This window comes from Sinocyclocheilus grahami, unplaced genomic scaffold, assembly GCF_001515645.1.
Source record: "Sinocyclocheilus grahami isolate Dianchi unplaced genomic scaffold, SAMN03320097.WGS_v1.1 scaffold208.1, whole genome shotgun sequence".
NCBI classification, from domain to species: Eukaryota; Metazoa; Chordata; class Actinopteri; order Cypriniformes; family Cyprinidae; genus Sinocyclocheilus; species Sinocyclocheilus grahami.
Window position 1 is genome coordinate 841,584 of NW_015505387.1, and position 23,809 is coordinate 865,392.

The 23,809-nt window shown below is 35.2% G+C and overlaps 3 protein-coding genes across 3 annotated transcripts in view; 2 read left to right on the forward strand and 1 right to left on the reverse strand.

Moving 5' to 3' along the window:
- LOC107595783 (RING finger protein 44-like) overlaps positions 1 to 5,540 on the reverse strand; it is an 18,590-nt gene extending 13,050 nt beyond the window's left edge. The window contains exons 1-3 of the mRNA XM_016286308.1: positions 5,517 to 5,540; positions 1,493 to 1,612; positions 268 to 429 (exon numbers count right to left, since the gene is read on the reverse strand). Coding sequence (XP_016141794.1) covers positions 268 to 429; positions 1,493 to 1,612; positions 5,517 to 5,540 — 306 coding nt within the window. The remainder of the gene's footprint in view (positions 1 to 267; positions 430 to 1,492; positions 1,613 to 5,516) is intronic.
- Positions 5,541 to 7,840: 2,300 nt separating this feature from the next.
- LOC107595750 (cadherin-related family member 2-like) lies at positions 7,841 to 13,306 on the forward strand. Its single transcript, XM_016286242.1, has 14 exons — positions 7,841 to 8,131; positions 8,401 to 8,621; positions 9,144 to 9,209; positions 9,459 to 9,524; positions 9,617 to 9,756; positions 9,902 to 9,955; positions 10,037 to 10,126; positions 10,768 to 10,857; positions 10,942 to 11,064; positions 11,288 to 11,434; positions 11,662 to 11,737; positions 12,225 to 12,343; positions 12,544 to 12,768; positions 12,870 to 13,306. Exons 3-14 carry the CDS (start codon positions 9,167 to 9,169, stop codon positions 13,035 to 13,037), a joined length of 1,341 nt encoding a protein of 446 aa, XP_016141728.1. The 5' UTR covers positions 7,841 to 8,131; positions 8,401 to 8,621; positions 9,144 to 9,166; the 3' UTR covers positions 13,038 to 13,306.
- Positions 13,307 to 13,476: 170 nt separating this feature from the next.
- LOC107595749 (cadherin-related family member 2-like) lies at positions 13,477 to 22,174 on the forward strand. Its single transcript, XM_016286241.1, has 16 exons — positions 13,477 to 13,501; positions 13,787 to 14,026; positions 14,196 to 14,268; positions 14,411 to 14,995; positions 15,506 to 15,577; positions 15,673 to 15,722; positions 15,891 to 16,048; positions 16,289 to 16,385; positions 16,471 to 16,559; positions 16,683 to 16,751; positions 18,274 to 18,421; positions 18,546 to 18,667; positions 19,146 to 19,259; positions 19,367 to 19,450; positions 20,835 to 20,898; positions 21,440 to 22,174. The coding sequence occupies exons 2-16, from the start codon at positions 13,925 to 13,927 to the stop codon at positions 21,590 to 21,592; spliced, it is 1,980 nt and encodes a 659-aa protein (XP_016141727.1). The 5' UTR covers positions 13,477 to 13,501; positions 13,787 to 13,924; the 3' UTR covers positions 21,593 to 22,174.
- Positions 22,175 to 23,809: the final 1,635 nt, after the last annotated feature.

Genomic DNA, 23,809 nt, shown 5'->3' on the forward strand with positions numbered 1-23,809 from the left:
TAATTATTCATATTTCCTGTCGTTGAGCTAAAATTCGCTACAGCTATGTCGAGCCAACATCAAAAAATAGACCAAAAGACCAACTTTGTTTTTACTATTGTGGTTTACAATTATTCAAAATCTACATTAAGGGCATTTTCTTTTCTTTTTTTGTTTAACGTCATTACCTGTTTATGCAACGGCTGCTCATTTGAATCAGTATTTAATTTTTGACTTGTATACAGTAATTTATATGCTTACTGACATTCAAAAGTAAAGACATCTCACCACTCCGTAGGGTAGCTCTTGATGGAGGGGCTCCTGGGGGAGGTACTGGAGGGGCACGGAGGGGGTCATTGCTGGTGGATGGTGGGCTGGAGGATAAGAGAATGTTCCTAACGGATGCTGGTCTCCTCGCAGATCCACTTCATTCTCCACCCTCTGCAGAGGCTGAACACACAAGTAAAAAAGTCATACCTCTAGCATACAATTATGACTATTAATACCAATAAAATCATGTGCTATTTTAGAAAGAATTCATTTTGTCACAGCAGTATTCAACACTGTTTTTTAAATTACTTATTAAGAGTACAATCAGTTGTGGACTAATCTGTTACTCATGACTAATTGTTTTCTCTAGATTGTAAGGGGATTGCTTTACTAATTACACTGTCTGAACAGTAACCACATTACATATATTACTCTAGTGCACTACACTCAAAACTGGGAATAACAAACCGCAAGTCGTGCAGTGCTGGATAGCAAACATTTTTTGTGTTTTTCAGCATTCTGAACCTTTAAACATTGCTCATCCAATAATGTATGTATGGTTTTGAGTCTTGTTTTTAACTAAAGCAGGACATAATGTGAAAATTATTTTGCATGAAAGGCAGATTTATTAATTTATTTAGAACAAGCCTATCTTTTAGTTTGTATTTGTCAAGTTATAAAGTCATCTAATTATAAATAATCAAAATATGGAAACTCAAATGACATTGATTGGTTTATTATATAAAAGAACAGAACTACTACTACTAACACTAAATCAATGTTTTGTTTTGGTTGAATTTCCAGCAAAAGAACTATTCACTACATTTATGTTTTTAATAAAAAAAACAGCATTATGACTATTTAAATGTCTTTGTGCTGAATTTACAGTAAAAACATTACAAAAATGTACAGCTACCTTGATATAAAATAACTCATACAAAGATGATTGGTCATGGCATGCCACCCACCCATGTTGTCAACATAATTTACATGAAATGCACAAAATAAGTTTTCTTTTGAGCAATTTAAAAAATCATATCTCATAATAGAGTATCTTTGGCTAAGAGGACATGTGGGCATAATGGCTGCCTGGGACACACATACATCGGCTAAAGTAAAGCTGGAGCGATGGGACATGTTAGGTGTGCTCTACACAAACTTCACTGACATTCCAGCTCTTCCTTTTCAAACTCACTGGAGGAGGAAGGCAGCAGAGCAGAGAGAGCTGTCCACTGAACATTACCGAGCATGCTGGGAGCTGCTGAGCATTGCAGGCTGGGATAGGTTGCCCGGTGTGGATGGGAAAACCATGGGTCGTCACCGTGGTAACTGTGTAAGATATCGGAACTGATCCTTGATGCATCTTGAACACAACACAACACAAAAAGTTCAGGATGTGTGTTTAAAAAAAAACAACCACTACTTCTGATATTCATAATCACAGCAGTCTGAGTCTACACATATCACTTTCACATCAAAGTCTGAGTAAATGCAATTATTGTCTATATGCTAGTGGTCTCAAAACTACCAGTTTATGCCTTAATCTGGCTCATGAATGTTCAACTTTCAAGTTCTGCATTTTGGTTTAGGGTCCAGTCCCATAGTTCTCTTAAGGATTTGTTTTTCATACTTTTTCTAAATGTATTTATTTTTATATTTATTAAAAGGCCTGAAATGCAATTTGCCCAATTGAAGCCCAAGTAACAACTACAAATTTTAAATGTATATATTTTTTTTTATTGATTTTTTTTAAACTATTTGTATTTGTAACTAAATGTATTTATTTTTATATGTATTAAAGGCCTGAAACACAAACAAAAAAAGACCAATTGTAGCCTAAGTAACAATAAAAATGTCAAAAGATTTTATAGTTTTTATACATTTAAAATAATATTAAAATAATATTTTTTTATAATCAAGGCCTGAAAAGCAAATATAAACACCCGATTGTAGCCCAAGTAAAAATGAAATATCCATTAAAAATTATTTTATATTTTTATACATTTAAATTTATATTTTTATACTTTATACATTTATATTTATACATATTAAAGTACTGAAATTCACTGCTTTTCCCCCATACACTGACTGTACATAGCAACCATGTCTGCCAAGCTCCACAAAGAACACCATAAAAGTAGTTCTCATGACTTCTGACAGCTTTGAGTGAGGAACATGCTTAAAAAATGTATTATTTACTAAAAACCTTTACATACACCATGTTTAAATTCAAATATAGTACTCTCAAATAAGTTATACTGTACATCATATAGCATTAGTGACATTCACAGGCTTTCAAAACATGAGGCAAAGTAGTAAGTTGTGGTACACTTTTTGTTTAACATGCAGGGGGAACCTGGTTCAAATCCCAACCTCACATACAATTATTATTATTTTTTTGTTAAAAAAATCTATTTTTAAAAAAACTGCAACTGACTTTGACAGCCAGTGATCATCATGTGTTGCATGGAGAATAAAAAATGTTTTATTTATTTTTGCTCACAGATCCTTTTGTTCTAGCCTGTATCACAAGCAAAGCATGTCAAATGACAAATTCTTAGTGAAAATGACTTGTAAGGTGATTTTTTTAGCTTTTTGTCAGCTGTGGTCACTATAAACATCTATTGCATGGAAAATAGAAACATTTGCATTCTTTAAAATTTCTCAAAATAGACAACTAAAAATTAACAGCATACAGTGAGTGAACAACACAACTTTCTGGTGAATTACTCCTTAAAAAATGACCATGAACTTAACGTGAAAAGGCCTGCTTTCAAAGGAAACAAACAAATAGGTAATAGGTTTTTTTTTTTGTTTGTTTGTTTTGTTTTACTTTCTTCTTTTGGAGCATTCAAATGTATGTCAAAATCCATGCAAATCGCTAGATCGCAAAAAAAAACAATGTGTGAAAACACTATAAGGGTTCGTTTCAGCTCCCAAAAGTGTTCTGCAATCCAAAAGATGGAGTCAGATGATTTGTGTTTTGCAGAAGTCAAAACATTAAACACAAGCATAGCAGGTAGAGCGTGTTATCGGTGATGATTTATTATGCCACTGACATTCATTTTGAGGTTGCATTGGTAGTCCCAGATAAAGGGGATGTTGTTTGTCACAAGGGATGTGTTGCAGTTATCAGACAAGGGTGATGCAACACAGTCATATTGTATAAGTCAGAGAGCATCTTATTTAATTCCTTTAAAACATTGCAATTCACAAGGTAAATATAATCTTAAATCAGGTAAAACAGCATGTCAAAGAATCAAAGCGATGCTTCAAAAGAACAAATAAATACGAACAAACCGTTATTGCAAGTGGAAGTCCTTTTCTCCACTTCCTGAACTTCTGATTACCCACAAAGGTAACTCATGGATCTCTTGCTTTCTTCTATAAAAACTGTCCATCTCCTATATGTTCATGTTTCATAGCATTTATAAATGGAATCAAGAAAGAGTAAAATATAGGATTTATAGTTTCTACAGAATTGTTCGGAGTAATTAGCTAAACCACTGCAACATGCAAATTACTACATTATTATATATTCTACAATTTATGTTGGACATAATGTACAAATGACCTTTTTCATCATCTAACTACAAAGTTTAACATAGTTTAGCCTACAATATAATGATTCTGAAGATGATAATGATTACTAGAAAATAAAATTGAAGGGTAACGAGAGTAAAATGCTTAAGTTTTCATGTTTAAGCTGTTTTTGTGATTTTATTATATACATTCATGTATGATATAAAGTGTCATTGCAAAGCATTGTTTTTAATTCTGGTATAATAATAGTAAAATAATGTATTTATTATTATTATGAATAATTATTATCATTATTTGTGTTGTTGTTATTATTATTGTGGACTAAATGAAAAGCAGGAAAGAACATCATGTTGGAGAGCATCTAACTGTGTTCTCTAGCATTTCTCATCCGCCTCTCCATCAGAGACAGTGTGACACAGCCCAGTCTGTTACATAAGCCTTGCGCCAAATGGCGAGCCGGCGGACAGAAACACATACAAGCGTCTTTACTTGAGGGGCGGTCAAAGTAACATCTACTTTATTCAATGCACTTTTCAAGTTCATGAACTGAAATCTTAAAGAATACGGATTTTACTTGCTCTAGGAAATGCATCATACAACGCATGAAGCAGACTGTGTGTGAACGATGAGGGCTGTGTGTAGCATTTGTTTTTCTTTACAACAATCTTTGCGTTTAATTCGTCTGAGTACGCATAGGTCGGAATCATTTTTGCAGCATTTTCAAAGGGCCTCTCGACTGGCTTCACTGCAGAGAAAACACCGCAATGTAACCTTCCTTGCTAATGTTTAACTCACGGGAAAATAACTCAAATAAATCAGATTCTAGCTTAACATGCGCTGTGCGTGCACACGATCACGCACATCTGAGGCAAGCGCGAGACGAGCAAACCCGCGTCCCATCCATCCATGCACTTCCAATCCAATGTAAACATTACAGCATTACAGCAACAAAACAAGGAGGGGCTCAAAGCTTTAGGGGGACAACGCATAAAAACACGCCGATACCTATGTGCGATGCATTCAAGACCGTGAAAACCCACGGAAATCCACGCCATCAACGCGAAGACTCAGGCGCGTGCGTTACCTGATTGTTAATTTGTGAGCATCTCAATCGCGGACATTTCTCCTTGTAATCCTGCACATCTCTCCCATATTCGGTGCGGCATGATCCTCAGCTGTTCCTGTTAATGGAACATTCCGTGGATTTCACCACTGAATTGGGGGAAAAAGGTACAAACTGGAGGTCGAGGAATAAAGGAGGAATAAAGGCAGAATATGGCATTACTCTTCGCATCTCGCGCAAAACTACCACTCTCTGAGTGCATTAGACTTCGGAGAAATCAGTGCACTCGGGTGAACCCGGCATCATCCGCCGCCTGTTTGCGTGCTTTTGTGACATACCCCTATGAGGGGCTTTTAGAGGCCGCTGATTTATGGCAAGCCGTTTGAACATTATTCCGTAGAAATAGTGTGTTTTATGATACTAGTGTGCTACTTCGTGGAAACTTGTTTCCGCCATGTGACGGAAAGAAAAGAAAGTTACGAGATATAAATGTGCAAATCTGAGAAAATAAACTCAGAATAAAAAAATAAAAAATCAGAATCTGCAAATCTGATTTTATTTTCTCAGAACTGCGAGTTTATATCTGAGAAAATTCTAAGATAAAAAAAATGAGATTTGCAAGAAAAAAAAAGTCAGAAAGGTTGCAGTTACCTTTATTTACCTGGTGGCGGGGACTGGCTTCCATAGCTACTTATAATTGTTAATTGTTAGTAAATAACAATTATCCAACTAGTATTGTTTTCAGTGTCAATAACTGTCTATTAAATACTAGTAGGCGTACTTACTGATTGGATACTAGTATTTCAGTAGAAATTACTATTAATTAGTCACTATTATACAGTATTGACAAGTACGTATTGAATTAGTCACTATTACTTATTCATTGGCTACAATAAGTTGTACCTTTGCTAGCAGTCACTTCCATAGTGATAAATACAATCAAACAAATCACACAATTTGCAGTTAAGTCCTACTGAAATAGGAGCTAGTGTTTATTCTTTAGTTACTTGTAACAGTTAAAATATAGCACAGTCTTTTTTATTAGACACTAGTTTGTATTCCAGTTGTTAATTAGTAGCCTATGAATTTGTAATGAACTATAAAGTATCCATTCTGACTTGTCAGAGGTATGAGACAATTAAACAATTGGAGTAGATGCTATTTCAGTTAAGTACTAGTAAAACTGAAATAGATCACGATTCAAACTGTTACTATTAATTAAGAAGTGCTAGTAGCCTAGTCTTCTTTCCTCTACATTGAATCTCTCTTCTGTCTGGAAGATTTTATGATTTTATGTGTGATTTTACTTTCATATAGGTACACTGAATTAACAATTAGTGGATGTGATATTATGATATTCAACCATGCCAGGTAAAACAGATACCGAAAAAAAGATACTAGTTATGGAATGAATAGGAATTAATGTTAATACGGCTTGCCACAGATGTCTTGCTCTACCGTAAACACTGGACGAGTTTGTCCTCACGAGGTCCCAATGTCAAATCTTGGTTAACAATATCACAGGGCTACGATTAGGTCATTGCATAGACTGTCCTATTATCCTGTTCTCCGCATTGAATAAAAACTAATGAAAGCTTAAATCCTCGTCGGGCATCCTCAATGACAAAAATAGATAGCTGACTTGATTATTTTTTACTTCATAATGATGATGATGACATTACACCTGTGCACTGTTTTATTATTAAAGCTGTTTGCATCATGAGGGAGGCATATGTCATTATCAATTAGATTTCTTGCATCCCTTATGGAAAAACTAATCAGGGTCACATTACGTAAATTCTAGTCTATGATTAGAATGTGCTTTGCTTTGTCTCCCCTTACTGGCTAGAAGAGGAACTAGGCTATAGACACTAGACCAGTGATGGGCAAACTTGGCCCTTCCAGGCCACTTTCCTGCAGAAATTTGATCCAACCCTGATATGACTCACCTGCCTGTAGCCTTCTAGTAGTCTTGAAGCCAATGATTAGCTGGTTCAGGTGTGTTTGATTAGGGTTGGAGCTAACCTCTGAAGGAAAGTGGCCTGGAAGGGCCAAGTTTGCCCACCCCTGCACTAGATGATGCACCATCACGCAGTTCTCACATTGCTTCTTAATAAAAAAAAGATGTTACAATGTTACTTAACGTGTGTTAGTGAGGGTCTTTCTCTTTTATAAATCATATGAAAACACCATCTAGAATGTATATGTTCACTAAGGTCTAACAAGTATGTTGTCCATACTTTTCATAACCTTTGGTTAGCGAGATGGCTTCACTGTTGACAGCAATAAATTATTAGCGAAACACTTTGGTGTTATGGAAATCTATTAGCTCTATTAATGATTAACTAGACAGTGGTTATATGTATAATAATCAAACCAAAACTTATTGCACAGTCTTATTGTTATTACAGTGAATGTTATGTTATGGCATGACTCCTTTAAATGTTATTTCATTTCCCAGCATAATTACACAACGTGCCTATCACTAAAGACACGTCGGTTATGATCATTGGGCCTCAGCCATTTCACCTCATTGTGCTAAATCATAAACCAAAATCTAAGAAGATAATATTAGGGTGGCATGTTAGTGTACTGTAATACATGTGGCATGAACAGGTCACATTTTACAATATATAAGGTCCAGTAAACAGATTTATGATAGATTTATCTATTTTTATGTACTATTCTAACACTATATATATATATATATATATATATATATATATATTATAAATTGTATAATTCAAAATAGAGCATATGTTGCTGCTAATAAAAATGAATTTTAGTATTAGTTGATCTTCAGGCCTCTAGTGGCTTTAGTTTGATCCCTCATTCCACAGCATGTCCAGCATGGCAAACAATTAAGAGACAAACACAAGCTCTTCTGTCAGCCTCAGGAGAAAGTTCCTCCATTGTTTTTGTTTGATAGCGGAAAGGATTCTCTCCAGGGTAGAGAAATCTTTTGTCTGTCTCTCGTTAATTACGAAGGCCCACAAGGGAAGTGGGCTCATTGAGGGTAGAGCCGAGCAGAGGGTAGGTAGGTTATTGAATAGCTAATGAGCTCATTTGCTTCCTGGAATCTCTCAGATTACATTATGTCCAGCTCACTAGAGTGATGCCGAGAAATAGCCAGAAAATAAAAACTGGATCTAAAGATGCATGGTTCTATAGTTGGCTTAGAAAGTAGACGCCCTGCTAAACACTTCACTAGAAATGGTGCTACGCCATACCTTTGTCCTGTGGTTTCTTATAGCTTTTATGGTCTCATCTAATCAGGTAAAATAAATATTTAAATTTTTCTTTATTTCAACCATAATTATTATATATATTACATAGGAATAACATAGGAAAACATTTCTTCTCTCCATGCTATTTCTCTGTGCTCTGTTCCAGCCTCCATTAATCTTGTATCTTTTGAGTTTGCTCAGGAGTTGCTGAATTAATGTGTGAATGGAACGGATTATTCTGGACATAATGTGTTGTGACATTTGTTTGCCTACCCACACTTGTTGTTCTTCTAAACCATTCTCTGAACACTGTTTTAGGATCTGATTCTGTGGTGCCACTAAGCAGCTTTGTCATCAGGGTGAGAAGACTGTATTAAACACACAGCCTTTTCTCTGCTACAATGTTAATGAATAACGTTGACAACTGAAGGACAGCAATAGCCACTGATGCACTAGACAGAGGTCTTGTATATTATATATTGTTCGCTCATTTGAAGAACGCCACTTGTTGGAATAGCACTAAGAGCAGATTGGCCACGGTAAGTCTTCATCAGCCTTATATCATTTTCAACGTATGTCTATTTGCATTCAGTGACGGCATGCAGATCAAGAGCTTATAAAGCTTTATTTTTTTAGAGATTATTCTTTTGTGAATGATGGGTATGTACATTTTGATTGTAGACTATGGTATCTTGACAAATCTAAGCAGGGGACTTTATAGCAAAAGTCTCAGTTTAATCTCATTGATGTCTAGGAGAAATATTTGAGATATTAAAAAGATATAAGCTGTGATTTTACTTAGCTACGGGTATATTGGATGAAAAATTTGTGCAAATTTATGATATTCAACCATTCCAGGGATTAAAATGTAAGAAGTTCTGAATTAAAAAAATATATATATATATATATAAATATATGTAATAAATGTGTATAATATATATATATAATAAATAATAAATAAATGTGTGTGTGTGTTTCATAACGTTCTATCACCTAATTTTGGAGGTGGAAATATTCTGCATTTAATGGTGATTTTGTGTTATGTTTCTTTGATATTACAGCCTTACAGACAATAATAGAGAAGATGGGGAAACCATTACTTCTCCTTTTTGCTTTTTTAGCTTCTTGTGAGTATCTGGGAATTAGTCAGTGTCCATTTTATCAAGGCCTATCAAAAAGTTGTGGCTTGTTACACTGCATTAGCTCAAAGTCCAAATCAATAATGATACACTCTGTGGACAGAAGCCAGTGTAATTAAGTTTTACTGTCACTTACAGAGGAGAATTCACAAATGTAGTTCTTTTAAATAAGATTTTTTTTTCTTAGAATTGCTGTATTATGATTCATATGCTGGTTCATGTTTGTGTTTTCTGCAGCATACTGTAATTCTATCCCTGTGATTAACATGGCTGTGGTAAATGTGAGAGAAGATCGTCCAGTAGGTCTGTACATTTTAGTCTCTACTATATGCTCAATCCCATTTTGCATTTTTGTATGCATGTAACATTTTCCTAATTATGTATTTCCCCGGCAGGTGTACTTGCTTTTCAGATCGAAGCATTTGATCCAGATGGTGACCCTCTAACATATGGTATCGCTGGAACAGACTCTAGTCATTTTGATGTTGACAAAGAGACTGGTGAAGTCAGAATCAAGAGTATGCTGGACAGAGAGGTATTTGTTAGGAGTTAGAGTCTGCTCTCTATTCCTGAATTGAGGTGAAGGGACAAAAGTTGGGAATTGCAATTTTTATTAAAATTACTCTTCATAAAAGACAACCGGTTAACTTTGTGTATGTTTATGTTTTCTTTTTTTTCAGACAAAAGACCTCTTACTCATAGAGGTTGTGGTGAATGATGGTGTTTATGCAGATGTAAGTTGGACCTACTGGAAGTATCACAATGCTCAGAAAATTAAATTTCCTGAGTCCCAACATGTCTTTCTGCCCTTTTAGGTGACAAAATCAGTTTATGTTGCTGTTTTAGATGCTAATGATAATGCACCAGTATTTCAAAATCTGCCCTACAATGAAGAGGTTCCAGAGGTGAGTGAGCCTTTTATCCTTTGTATGTATTATGGATGTAAATATAGCTCTCCAGTTTTTGGTCGGATCTTTTTAATGATCCTTTTCACGAATGATCTCAGTAACAGGATCATTGAGTCAGTGTGTTGAACACTTTAGGGGAATATTATAAATGTACAACTTGAATTGAGTTTTTCCCCCACATAAAGCTATTGTATGGCATGGCCGAAGATAGACTTGGACTATTACGCACAAGTCATTCTTTTTACGGTGCTATTGTGTCCCATTTGAAGCTTGAAAGTTTGTAATTGCATTGAAAAAAGTAACAAGTACATTGTTGTACAAAAGTCTACATCTTACGGAAGAAAGTCAAGCAAACAGGTTTGGGATGACATGAGTATGAGTAAATGATGGCAGAATGTTTATTTTTGGGTGAACTAATCATTTAAGAGGTGCTAAGATCCACAAGCTGTGATGGTGTTGATCCTGTGTGAATCAGCTGGGTTAATTCTGTAATCTGCTCCAATTTAACTTTACTCTCAGTCTGAGGTGTTTAGCACAGAGAGAGCTTCAAGAAGTGACAATGTGCATTTGTTAATTTTTTTCAGGATAGTTTGAGCTGTTTGTTCAAATTTATATGTTTTTTTTATTCCCTCCGGCAGAATGAACCTGTGGGCAGTACACTGTTCAGAGCAAATGCCATAGATTATGATTTTGGCACAGCTTCTATTGTGTCCTACAAAATTGATGATGTATGTTCCCTTCAAGTCATAAATTGCATTTTCACCCCAGCATCTCACTTTAGTTGTATTCATAACACAGTAAGTTTGTCTTAGGTGACACCAAATGATGGGGCTAGCCTGTTTTCAATCTCTCCGACAACTGGAATTGTTGTCCTGCAGGGACCTTTGAGCTTCACTGACAAAAGTCCTTTCTATCAGATACGAATCATTGCATCTGTAAGTATTTATTTATGAAGTAATTATATTCAGATAAGTGATGGGGTTTTCTTTGAATGAGGGAAAATATATGTGTATGGGATGCACACTTAAAAAAAGATGCATAAAAACATTGCAATATTTCATTATTTTTACAAAACAAGCAAAAAGAAATCCCAAAATCTACAAATTTTATCCAAGCTGTTTACTCTGTAATTTTCTAACTGTTCATTGGTTTCATCAGGATGGTGGTGGGCCACTGAATGATCAAGAAAACGTGGTTCAATCTTCTTCAGTAATTGCATTCATTACAGTTAAGGATATGCCAAATCTCGACCCACAATTTCTGAATTTACCTGACCTTGCTGCTGTTGATGAGAATTCACCTGTGGTGAGTGGCATTTCTTTCTTTCTTTCTTTCTTTCTTTTTCAGTATTTCTTTTTAAGGACATTTAATGTAAACTCAACAATTTTTCTATTGTGGTACTGTTTGGGCACAGCTTGTTGTCTAATGTAAATCTTGATCCACATACACACACACACACACACACATACACACACACACACACACACACGTAATGATCTCTCACTTTTGAATCTCGCTCTGTAAATTCTCAGGGTGCAACAATCTTTACTGTGAGAGCCAGAGATCCAGACACTGGGATCAATGACCAGATCCACTACAGTATTGAAAGTCAGTAAATTGGAAATTTTATTTAAAAAATGCACTTGGACTTAATAATAAAAAAATAATTTGTATTTTAATTTTTTTTCAATTGTAAACAGTCTCTCAAATGTCATACTCTATTCTCTGTCACCAATTATTAAGATATACAGGTGCATCTCAATAAATTAGAATGTCATGGAAAAGTTCATTTATTTCAGTAATTCAACTCAAATTGTGAAACTCGTGTATTAAATAAATTCAGTGCACACAGACTGAAGTAGTTTATGTCTTTGGTTCTTTTAATTGTGATGATTTTGGCTCACATTTAACAAAAACCCACCAATTTACGATCTCAACAAATTAGAATACTTCATAAAACCAATTTATTGAGATGCACCTGTAGTAAGTAGTATTCTGCTGGTAATGTGATCTTAATGTGGCAGCCACCATGAGAAGAGACCACCTTATGTAGAACAGCTTCTAGGCCATAATGACTTTTTGTCCTGTTGCACAGGTGCTGATGCACCAGACCTGTTCCAAATCAATGATGAGACTGGTGAAATATCTATCAAAACTGTATTTGACCGTGAAGAATTACTGGATAAAAATGCTGTGGTAATGTTACAAATAAAGGTGAGTTACTGATTTCTGAATTTAATTCTATCCTGTTATTATGATATCAGGTTGATTACAATTTAATGGCAGCAATATTTGGCGGCAAACTAATGTCACTGTATACTTTTAACCTTTGTAGTACCTATCATAATCTATGATTTTTTATGATTTTTATTAGTTTTTTTTATTTTTGCTGATTTTTTCTTCCTGTACTTCAGGGAAGTGAAACACATGTTAATGTGGATGGAGTTATTGCAAGCACAATAGGAGAACTACAGATTTCTATTGGAGATGTGAATGACAATGGCCCTGAATTTTATGAGTGTGAAGGTGAAATTGAAACCTGCACACAGAAAAACAGCTTCATAGGCAAAGTTGATGAGAATTCATCTGCAGGACTGTCAGTAAATGAACTGAATATAAGAGTCAAAGATCCAGACCAGGTCTGTAATTACAACATTTGCATGGTTTCTTCTGAGGAGATTTTTTTATGATGATTATTTATGTTTTTCGTATATTGACGATTATTTTATCTATGATCCAGGGGCTAAACAGCAGGTTTAATCTCCGTCTTCAGGGACCTGATAAGGATGTGTTCGCTGTCAGTCCCAGCACTGGGGTGGGAGAAAGTTCTGTGCAAGTGATAATAAAAGATTCATCTGCTGTTGATTATGAGAAGAAGAAAGTAATGTCTGTTCAGGTTTGTATATGAGGGTGTCTCTGGAGATTTACCGCATAAGATAGCCGAGGCCCAGTAGTTTGGCCAGTGCCAGAATTACTGTATACTAGCTTAGAGAAAAGGACCTTGCCTACTTTTAGAGTGATTACAGATACTGAAGAACATGCCAGTCACAAACACAGGGGAGAGTGGTCTTTACTGCACTTACCTGAGTTAATAACACCAGACTAGAAACCAGGAAAGATTTTATTATTTTAATATTATTTTAATATTTTTCTATTATTTTTACATTATTTTAAACTGGGTGGCATTTATGATAGTAGCCAGCCATAAAACAACAATTACCTTTATACAAGAAAGTTCGTTTCAGCTGCTTAATTTGACTGGTCAAGCAGTATTGCAAGAAAATAGTTTACAGTATAGCAGCACTGGACGTTTGACTCTTTTTGTCACTTCACTTGCTTATAGAGAACCAAAAATTAGAGCTTAAAATCCAGGTAACTTTATGGATGTAATGGTGATTGAGAAATCAGCATAGACATCTAAAATGATGAAGATAGATTGTGTGAATGTTTTGTATGCCAATTTTACTCACGTAACTAGTAGATAGTTGCATGGCGCTAGCAAAGTCATGGACTTGACTGTCAGGGAACACAGAAAAAACTGTATACCTTGAAATTACTGTGAGTTGCTATGGATAAAAGTGTCTGTCAAGTGAATAAATGTAATGGAAGTCTCTATGTCTCTAAAGGAAAACCTGTTTTTTTTTTTTATTTTGAAAGGCTACAGATGGAGACGACCCAAAAAACCCAAACAGCATAATCCAGTATCGCATTGACAACAGCCCGTTCAGTAGTAACTTTACCATAGACCAAGACTCTGGTGTGCTGGAAAACAATGGTCGATTGGACCGTGAGGCTATGGACCCTGCCCTAGATGGTGTGATTGAGTTGATGGTGATCGCTTCAGATATGGGCACACCATCCCTGTTCTCCACAGCCAAAGTGACCATCAACATTGGGGTGAGAGTGCAGCATTTATATAGTTAGCATTTATTGATTTATTGATCATTTATTGTCTTCACAATAAACAATGTGCATATATTTATATGCATTTATTAAAAATAGATTTAGAAATATATTGAAGTATAATTCATTAATTAACTTACTTTTTTCTTTCTATTTTTCCTAGGATGAAAATGACAATTCTCCACAGTACCTTGATCCTGCTCCCTACAAATTTAAAGTAAAGGAAAGTGAAGGAGGTAACTTGTGCTTTTTCTGAACAAATTCATTACGATTTTAAGTAATTTTTTAGTACATTTCCAGAACTGCATAATTATTTTCAAGAAATAACTTATATGAACATTTTGTAAAAACGGACAACTTTTTGTCTCCCCTCTATAGGCATATGGGTTGGCTCTGTGCGGGCTCACGATGGCGACCAATCAGACTTCAATAATCGTATCTTCTTCAGTATTACTGATGGTAGTTTTGGAAGTTTCATATTATTTAGTGAGAACATCAGTGAAGGTTACAGGGGCAACATCACGGTGGATCCCGCTGTTGAGCTGGACTACGAAAGTGACCGCAAGACGTACGATCTAACAGTGGAGGCCTCGGACTTGGGTCAGCAAAAGGTTGAGACAACAGTGAAAGTAATTGTGGTTGATGTGAATGACACTCCACCTGAATTCCCATCCGACATGACCCTGAGCGTAAAAGAGAACAGCACCTTGTCAATGCCTCTGGGCTCAATCAAAGGCAAAGATGTGGACACTGAACACCTTCTAGAATATGAGCTTGATTCTACTGAATGCCAGTGCAATGGCGTCAGAGGTCCATGTCCCGAAGAGTGGTTCAAAGTTGAGAGTAACGGTGATGTGATAACTAATACTGTCTATGATATTGACTATGAGAAATGTGATAAAGTGTTCATGAATGCCAAGGTGGTGGATGTTTTAACTGAGAAGAGGAGAGACAGTACTGAAGGTACGTTCTGTTGCATCATATTGTCCATTAAAAAGTGCTTTCTTTCCTGCGCTAGCCTTTTTTTCATAGTATGTTCTGTTGTTAAAGGAATAGCTCACCCTAAAAATGTTCCAATTCATATAATTTTGTTTTCGTGAATAGAGCAAAACAGGTGTTTTTCATAAAAAAAATACAAATGAATAAAAAATAGGATGGTCCTTTCCAATTGCAATTTTTTTTTTTTACAATTTTAGATTTAATTTCTGGTCGCATATTGTCAAACACGACCGTTTATGTGACATTCATTAGCTATAAGTGATTTCAAACTTGAACATTTAAAAAATTAAGAAAAATACAGGACTTGTACAATATGTGGATAAATTGTTATTTTTAGGTGCACAAATCCTTTAAGTTAAAAAAAGATTTTATGTATTTTCCAATTTCCTCGCTCATATTAACCAGTACCATTAATCATTTTGGTCTTTATTGAGTGCATTAAATATTCATAAAATATTGTTCACTTGCTTGTAGGAGTTGTCACTATTAATATTGTGGATATCAATGACAACGCCCCAGAGTTTGTTGTCTTGCAGGACTTCTATGGTACACAAAAATTATATTCAAAAATAAATAAATGATTGACATATAAGCAAATGTATATTATTTATGAAAATTTTTTAACATTTCTGTTTCTCTAGTTGTAGTCATTGAGAAAGTTGAGGTGGGCACATCTGTTGGCAGAGTTTATGTAAGTGTGATATTTCACTTATTGACAATTTGAGGTCTCTTTATATGCTACTTTTTGTGCTGTAATAAACACTTATCCACTGTTATGTTATTTTTTTATGTTACAATATAATGTCTTTGAGTCTCCATAAAGTATTTCCCCGGGTTTGTTTCCTTTTACACCTTTAAGGCCATAGACAGAGACACAGGAGAGAACAGGAAAACCAAATTTGAAGTTACCAAGGTGGACTTTGTTAGCAGTGAAGGGAATTCCACAGAGAGTTTGTTTCTCTACGCCGACTCTGCCGATCAGGAAGATGCTGACGGAAGGTTCACTGCACATATACGGTGATAAATTAAAGTTTCGAACCTGTTTGTAAATCACAAATAGGCATAATGTGGTGCGATGCGGCAAGTTTCCAACATTAAATAATTTGTCTGTCCATGCTGAAGGCTTAAATGCTGTGTGAATAAGATAAAACAGAATCTGAAAATAGAAACTATTTAATGTGCATCAGTCAAAATGTTGTTGTGGCTGGTTACACCCCAAAGGAACTAAACAAGCAAATGTCTCTTCATAATGTCCAGGTCCCAGAAGGCAATGGAAAATAATAAAAGAGGGAAGTTCATGGTTCAGGTGAAGGTGTCTAATCTTGATGGTCTCAGTTCCACCTCTGTGGTTGAGGTAGGGTATTTTCACCCCTTCGATTTATTATTAATTCATTCAGTCTTGTTTATTTTAGTCATTTTCTAATTGCATTGTTTTGCAGCTTCTCACAGTTGACAGCTCCTACAGAGTCAGTCTCAGATTTAGTGCATCTGTGTCTGAAGTCAATGAGAATTTGCCTCAGATCAGAGCGTAAGAGATGCACTTTAAGGTTATTTTAAAGGACACTTGGAATGTGATTCATGATTATTATTTATTTGATGCTTTTTTTCAAATTCAGGTCAAAGGGAATAAATGTGTTTGATATTTTTACAGGATTCTGATAAGTGCTACAAAAGCAACGGTGGAATTCTTCAATGTGTTTAGTGAGACGGTTATTCAGCGGTAAGATTCAATCACCCACATCCCCATGTATACATATACAGTAAACTAAATTGAATCTCACCAAACTCATGTTAAGTCTGGAATATCTTTTTATTTCATTCCTGTTATAATATGTATAATCCAGCAGGTGGCGGGTACATCATAGACTAAATCCAAGTCGGTTTGTATTTTCTCTCCCAAAGAGATTCAAAATTCCATGTAGATTTCCTGTCTTGTCAGTGCTACTGTTATTAAGCAAACGTTTCCTTTATTTGGCATAATTACAGAGAATTATGGATTTAATTTTGGCAAGAGACCAGCACAATTGTATCTACACTGTAAAAATAAAATTACACCCATTTCAAGTTCAGTTGCTGGCTTAAATTTTGAAGTATAATCATCATAGTCGTAACTTCAACTTACTTAAAAAATCGAGTTGAATCTCAAAGAAGTTGAAATTGCTCAATGTATTTTGATGAGTTACTGTAAAAACGTAAGTTGCCATGACTTACTGATCATATCATTTTTTTATACTGTATTTACAAACAGAATATTTATATTACTGCTCAAGGGACCCAAATATGTTCAAATACTCCCCCAAACCTGTATAACTTTATTTCTTCTGTGGAATATAAAAGAAGACATTTTAAAGAATGTTCAGTGTTGTTATAGTTAACTAAAACTATATATAAAAAATATATGTTAATTAAAATGCGTTTACATTTACATTACATTTATGTATATACCAGATACTTTTATCCAAAGCGACTTCAAAAAGTGGAACAAAAGCTTCTCAAGGAGTCAACAATATTTGTAATATACAATGGTTTTGTAACAGTTATGAACTGTTTTTGTTGTTTAGTCTTCTGGTCTGTTTAATTCATCTGTGCCCTTATTTGGTTCTGTTCCTGTCCTAGTTTAGTTCATTGATTCATTAGTGTTCATTAGTTAATTCCCATCACCTGTGTGTCATCAGCTGCCTGCCTTATTTAAACTCACTCCTTAGTTCTAGTCTTCGTTTGGTATTTTATGTCAACATATATGTTTGTGTTGGTGTGTGTGTGTGTGTCTACCCCTCATATCTGTGGATAATCCTCTACCTGGTTGTTATTAAACTTCTTATTGTTTGTATCTTTGTTCTCGTGTGCCTTCCTCGACACAGCCGTGACAGGTTTATCTAATATACAAAGGTTTATTTGACAACTGGATTAGGAATAAATATATAAATATTAGATGGAAACACTTAAAAATGACTTTAAAAATTAAAATGAGTAACGTTGCCTTGGCAACTAACTTAAATAAAATAAGTTTAAGATTAACTATTAAACATACTATAACTAAAACTGAAATAAAACAAATAAATTAAAGCTAATTGGAAATTTAAAAAGAAACTAATAAAAATGACAAAAACAATTACTAAAAGTAAAATAAAAACTGAAAATATAAAAATGCTAATTTAATATATAAATAAATGCTATAATAGCATATAAATAATAAAAAAATTATAAAACAATGACAGCAGAATTTATTATGTCCTTTGCAGAGCTGAAGAGATGACCATTTTGGAGGCTTATTTTGTGTTCCCAAACGGCACAGCTCTTGACTATGATGCAGTGACCGCAATCCTGAATTCAGAGGAGGTCTACAAGGAACATGGATACCAACTAACTCAGCTTGGATTTACTGGCATTGTAAGTAACAACAACAACAACAAAAAACAATCCCCCTCCCAATACTCCAAAAGTTAATCATGAAGGTTATCAACATGTTAAGCTTTACATTTTTTTTTACATTTCTTTTTAATTTCCTTAACAGTCGACAACTGTTACCGAGTCTACAGATGTTAAGACAGAGGTATTCATCATGATTGGTTTGATGGCTGCACTGGTGATCGTTCTTGTTGTAACAACCACCTCACTCGTGTGCATCAGAAGAAAGTAAGATCTGCTGAATTAGCCATTCAAGTTTCAATGATGTTAAAGAAACACTTACTGTTTGGTTTGAATGATGCTCTTGGTACAGCTTATCAGTCTCTGTATTATACCATTCATTTATATTTCTACTTTTAAATAATTTGTAATATTTATAGGGCTAAAATTAGCAACCATGCCCAAGTTGGATGGGAAGGCACTGCAGGTCATGTAGGGGGTGTATATACTTTACAGTGAACTTGCATGAACCCGCCTGTCAGACCTGTTCCCAACATCAGGCATGGAGCCAGTACAATGGCATTATGGAAGACCCTCTAACCTCAGTCTGGGTCACACACATTACAAATCTGCTAACCAGATTCAACAGATTTAAAATAGCTCTTCTTGATGTGCACCCACACACATATGCACACGTTACTTCATTCTGTCTGCTACCGTTTCGGATTTTCAACTTAACGCTGCTGGGTCTCTTTCTACCCTTTAGCTACAAGAGGAAACTGAAGGCAGCCAAAGCCATGAATTCAGCTGCCACAGTGGTCATAGAGAATAAGAAGACCGGCCCTGTTGTTCCTGGAACCAACAAATACACCAAAGAAGGGTAAGACAGACATCACGGGTTGCCTTAAATGATGGCCCATTATATAATTTTGAACAGGGATTCAGCAGCAGGCTGTTGTGTGAAATTGTCTGATATGTATTCCACAGAGCAAACCCAGTGCTGAATATGAATATTGACACGGCCACAGACCTAGGCTTTGACGAAGATGGCTCCAGCGCAGACAGAGAGAGGTACCATAACAGTGCTCTACAGACTATAAACACTACGGGAAAAAGAAAATTTTATAGACTCACCAACAAACATGCCTAATTTTATATCGTCACTGTCATTCTATTTTCAAATTGTGCTAAATTACCTCATTTATTTAATTACTAGGGCTGTTAATTTATTAAAATGCATACTCTACCATTTGGAACCCATTTATTCAAGAGTTTGAAAGAAGTGTTTTATGCTTATTTGTAAAAACGGTAATATTGTGAAATGTTATTACAATTTAAAATAACTGTTCTATTTTGTCTATTTTAAAATGTAATTCATTGATGTGACAGCAAAACGGAAGACTAATGGCTGCTGAAAATTCAGTCACATGATCCTTCAGATATCATTCCTACATGATGATTTGGTGCTCAAGAAACATTTCTTATCATTAGTGTTGAAAACATTTGTGCTGATTAATATTTTTATGGACACTGTGATGGACACTTTAAGATTTTTTTGATAGAAAGAAATAGAAAGTTGAAAAGAACAGCTTTTATTTTAAACAAAAATCTTTTGTAGCATTATAATGTTTTTACTGCCACTTTTTAATTCGTTTAAAAAAAATTATTATACTGTCACAATTTAATTTATTCTTGCTGAATAAAAATATTAATTTCTTTCACAAAAAAAAGGGGGCCCCAAACATTTGATTTGTAGTGTATAGATCAAGGGGCATGTGACACTTTACTTATTACTTTTTTTATTATTATTAATCATACTAAATTATCAAAACACTAAATCAACAGCCCTATCAGTTACATAATGTATCGCAATTGTCTGGTGTCTCAGGCAGTTTGTGATTTCATGTAATTACATTAGACAGTGAGAGGTGAAATGTGATATTCCCTGCTCTGAAATGATCTAAAAAAATAGACGATATCAGATTGCACATTCAAAAACTGACTTCACTGTAAGAGATGGAAACCACTGACCTACAATGGAAGTATTTGCAAGCACGTTTATCTTGTCATGGGAGCCCACATTCTGCCAATGAACTTAAATAGCATCTACAAAATCCATTTAAGATACAGTATGCCATTTGTCCAGGACCAATACTGTGGTTCTCCATGACAGATAACATCTGTTTGCGCTAATCTGTGGGTAATGGTAGATTATGAATTTCACAAGCAGTAGTTTTAGTTTAATGTTGGCGATCCCATGTTTCTCAGAATCACACTAAGCTATACTACATGCTAATTGAAGCATGTGTTTGATTTTATTTCAAGCTACGTTACTGGTCCAAAATGTCTTTACTGGTAACTTTTTCCCCCATAATGTCCTTTGTGTCTTCATACAGAAGAGGTGCTTTGTGAGATTCTGATTATGTGTGTATGTTGTGTGTCTGTTCTGTTTTAGCCTTAATTCCTTGGACTACAACATCGATATGACCATGGCAGAGAAAGACACTATGCCAATGATGGTAAATGTATTATTAAAATAAAGATAATATACAGTGGGGAGCAAAAGTCTGAGACCACTACTAAAAGTCAACATAATTTGTGAAACAATTAATTGAAAAAATAAATAAATAACATGAAATTGAAGAATTATGTTGTCATCTTTTTGCTTTAATAACAGCAGCACTCGGGCTGCATGACCTCCATAGGTTTGTGTAAAACCTGATAATCATGTTCTCCAGCATGATTTGAGGCATTCACGAAGGCGTTCACATTGTCACTGATTTGCTTATTTGATTAGTGACAGAGCTGAAATATTTCTTATTCCATTTGACTTAAAAACTAATTCAGAACCCTAAAAGTTCCCAAGTGTTTTTGAATCACAGTTTTTCAATGTGATGGCAGACTTTTGAATTTCTCGGATTTCAAGCATATTTCCAGTGCCACTTTTAGTGCGAAGAGACACATTTTTCTATAAATGCTGGGACACAAGTGCTTCTTAAATCTTTATAAGTTCTTTAGCTGAGTATGTTTTGAGTACTTACTTTTTCTGTTGTGCGGTAGGTAATTCAGGAGGAAGAGGAGGAGGATGAAAGGAGTGAATCTCCGTACATTGAGCCTCTGGGTGCTGCACTGGCCCAGCGAGAAAAGAGGAGAGGTGCAGATAGCCCCAGTCTCACTTTTGCAAACCATTCCATAGACACCACTGATCTCTAACATTCAACCTCTGAGCTCCACCTATTTGCCATTTTTTTTAATACTTGGTCCTGCCAAAAAAGGAGAAAAGTTTCAATTTCATAATTTATTCAATTTGAACAAACTCTAAATCTAAACAAGACCGTTATCATCAATGCACTTTTAAATGTAAGAGTTGGAGAGAAAAAAATTCTCAGTGCACTAAAAACAAGCAGTAATTCAAACAGTATTTGAAGTCAAATTTTACTTACATTATTATTTATTGGGTTTTTTTTTATTCTGAATTTATGGAATCTCCAATATGTAATACCTATTCCTAGATTGTAATGTTTTGTCATACAGAAGAATGGAACTCTCCATTTGAATTATTCTTTTCTGTCTCTGAACAAAAAGCATAAACTGCATCAACAGAAACTAAAGTAAAACTGCTTGAGTATCCTGCCAAATATTACCTGGCACCATTCTGCTAAGTTTAGGTCTGAGTCAAATCAAATCAATTAAATAAAACTCATATCATGTTAGGCCAAATTGGTGACCAGGGTGTATATATTTCATAAGCTGTCTACAGTATATATGGTATATTGTTATATGTTCTAAGTGCAATCATTCGTTAGCATGTTCTGTGAATTTGAAAAAAATACATTTTGTTTTGGTATTTTACTCTAATAAAATGTATCACGTTATCAAAAGGAGTCACACATCAAGTTTTGCTTTTCCCTTTGACATTATTTAATTTCAAAACTATTCACTTTACAGTTCTCACAACAGTCACAAAACATCACAGGTAATGTAAGGCTTGAAGGTGTGTTCCTTATGGGTGTGCTGAGCTGAACTGCAATTACAAGACAAACCCATTTAATTACGAAGTTATACAAAAACCACTAGAAAAAGAAGAATCTGAAACTCAAAGAACTCCAAACATTTCACTGTTGGAAAAACAGAGACATCATCTATTACTTGTTGCCTGAAACACCAAGAATTTCTAGGGTCATATTTGCCTAATACACAGTACTTGGTAGCAGGGGCGTCATGCACTCATTATTTTTGAGGGGGCATGAGTTGGGGGGTGTTATTTAAGGACACATAGCACTTATGTTTTATTTATTTTTTCCTTGAAACAACCCCAAACGCATTAACTGTATCATGAAATATCTAGATGCTTACGTTTATAGATTATGTTGATCTATGATGGTCAAAGTAGCCTAATAATGTAATCTATTAACTATGCATAAAAACCTGTCTGTTTACAATTTGGACGCGCGTTCACGACAGTACCATGACGCGAGCGCGTGGCGGCCCCGGTGTAATGACGTCATCACGCCGGATCTGGGTCAGCTCCGTCACACGCTCGCGTCATGGTACTGTCGTGAACGCGCGTCCACAAGTGACGCAGTAGAGACGAAAATGTGGAATAAAGTCGTTATTTTTGTTTTCTTTGCGTAAAAAAAGTATTCTCGTAGCTTGTAACTTTACAGCTGAACCACTGATGTCACACGGACTACTTTGTCGGTCATCTTGGTACTTTTCTGGACCTTGAACGTGGTAGTTACCTTGCTGTCTATGGGAGAGTCAGAGAGCCCTCAGATTTCATCAAAAATATCTTAAATTGTGTTCCGAAGATGAACGAAGGTCTTACGGGTTTGGAACAACAGGAGGGTGAGTAATTAATGACAGAATTTTCATTTTTGGGTGAACTAACCCTTTAACATAGAAATTGAATGTGAATAAAAACATTACAAGTTAGGCTACTCATAACACTTTCATTGTACAGAAAGAGAGCACAAAACATACATTATAACATTACATTATCAAATAACATTTTCACTGACAGTCTAGTTCAAGCACTCTCAAAAACTCCCATTAAAATCACTGAAGCTGTTTACACTGTGAAATTAATATCTTACAGATTAGTACAAACATTTGCACCTTGTTGTTTCTGATTAGAGAATTCGCCAGAAAGCGGTTAGGGTTCAGACCGCAAGCGAGTGAAGAAAACACTGGCATTTTAGCGATGACTCATCTGAACACCTTTGATTGGTCATTGCATTCATAAGCTCAACAGCATCGTGTGTGATTGGTTATAATGCAGAGCTGTAAAAACGCGTCTGTATCTGGCTCAGGGCCAGCCAGCGAACACAGATTTGAGTTTAGCAGCTGATGATATGACGCACTGAACGTTCTAATCATGCTGGTGTGATTGTATTAAATATAGAAAATATTAATGGCTATTTTTTGTCT

Bases quoted from the DNA above. Each gene is read 5' to 3' on its own strand.
- LOC107595749 (XM_016286241.1), top strand. From the start codon at position 13,925: ATGGACCCTGCCCTAGATGGTGTGATTGAGTTGATGGTGATCGCTTCA. The intron at 16,049-16,288 runs GTGATAAATTAA...CATAATGTCCAG, and splicing joins AGGTTCACTGCACATATACG to GTCCCAGAAGGCAATGGAAA. The intron at 18,668-19,145 runs GTAAGATCTGCT...TCTACCCTTTAG, and splicing joins CTCGTGTGCATCAGAAGAAA to CTACAAGAGGAAACTGAAGG.
- LOC107595750 (XM_016286242.1), top strand. From the start codon at position 9,167: ATGGGGAAACCATTACTTCTCCTTTTTGCTTTTTTAGCTTCTT. The intron at 10,858-10,941 runs GTATGTTCCCTT...AGTTTGTCTTAG, and splicing joins TGTCCTACAAAATTGATGAT to GTGACACCAAATGATGGGGC. The intron at 11,738-12,224 runs GTCAGTAAATTG...CCTGTTGCACAG, and splicing joins GATCCACTACAGTATTGAAA to GTGCTGATGCACCAGACCTG.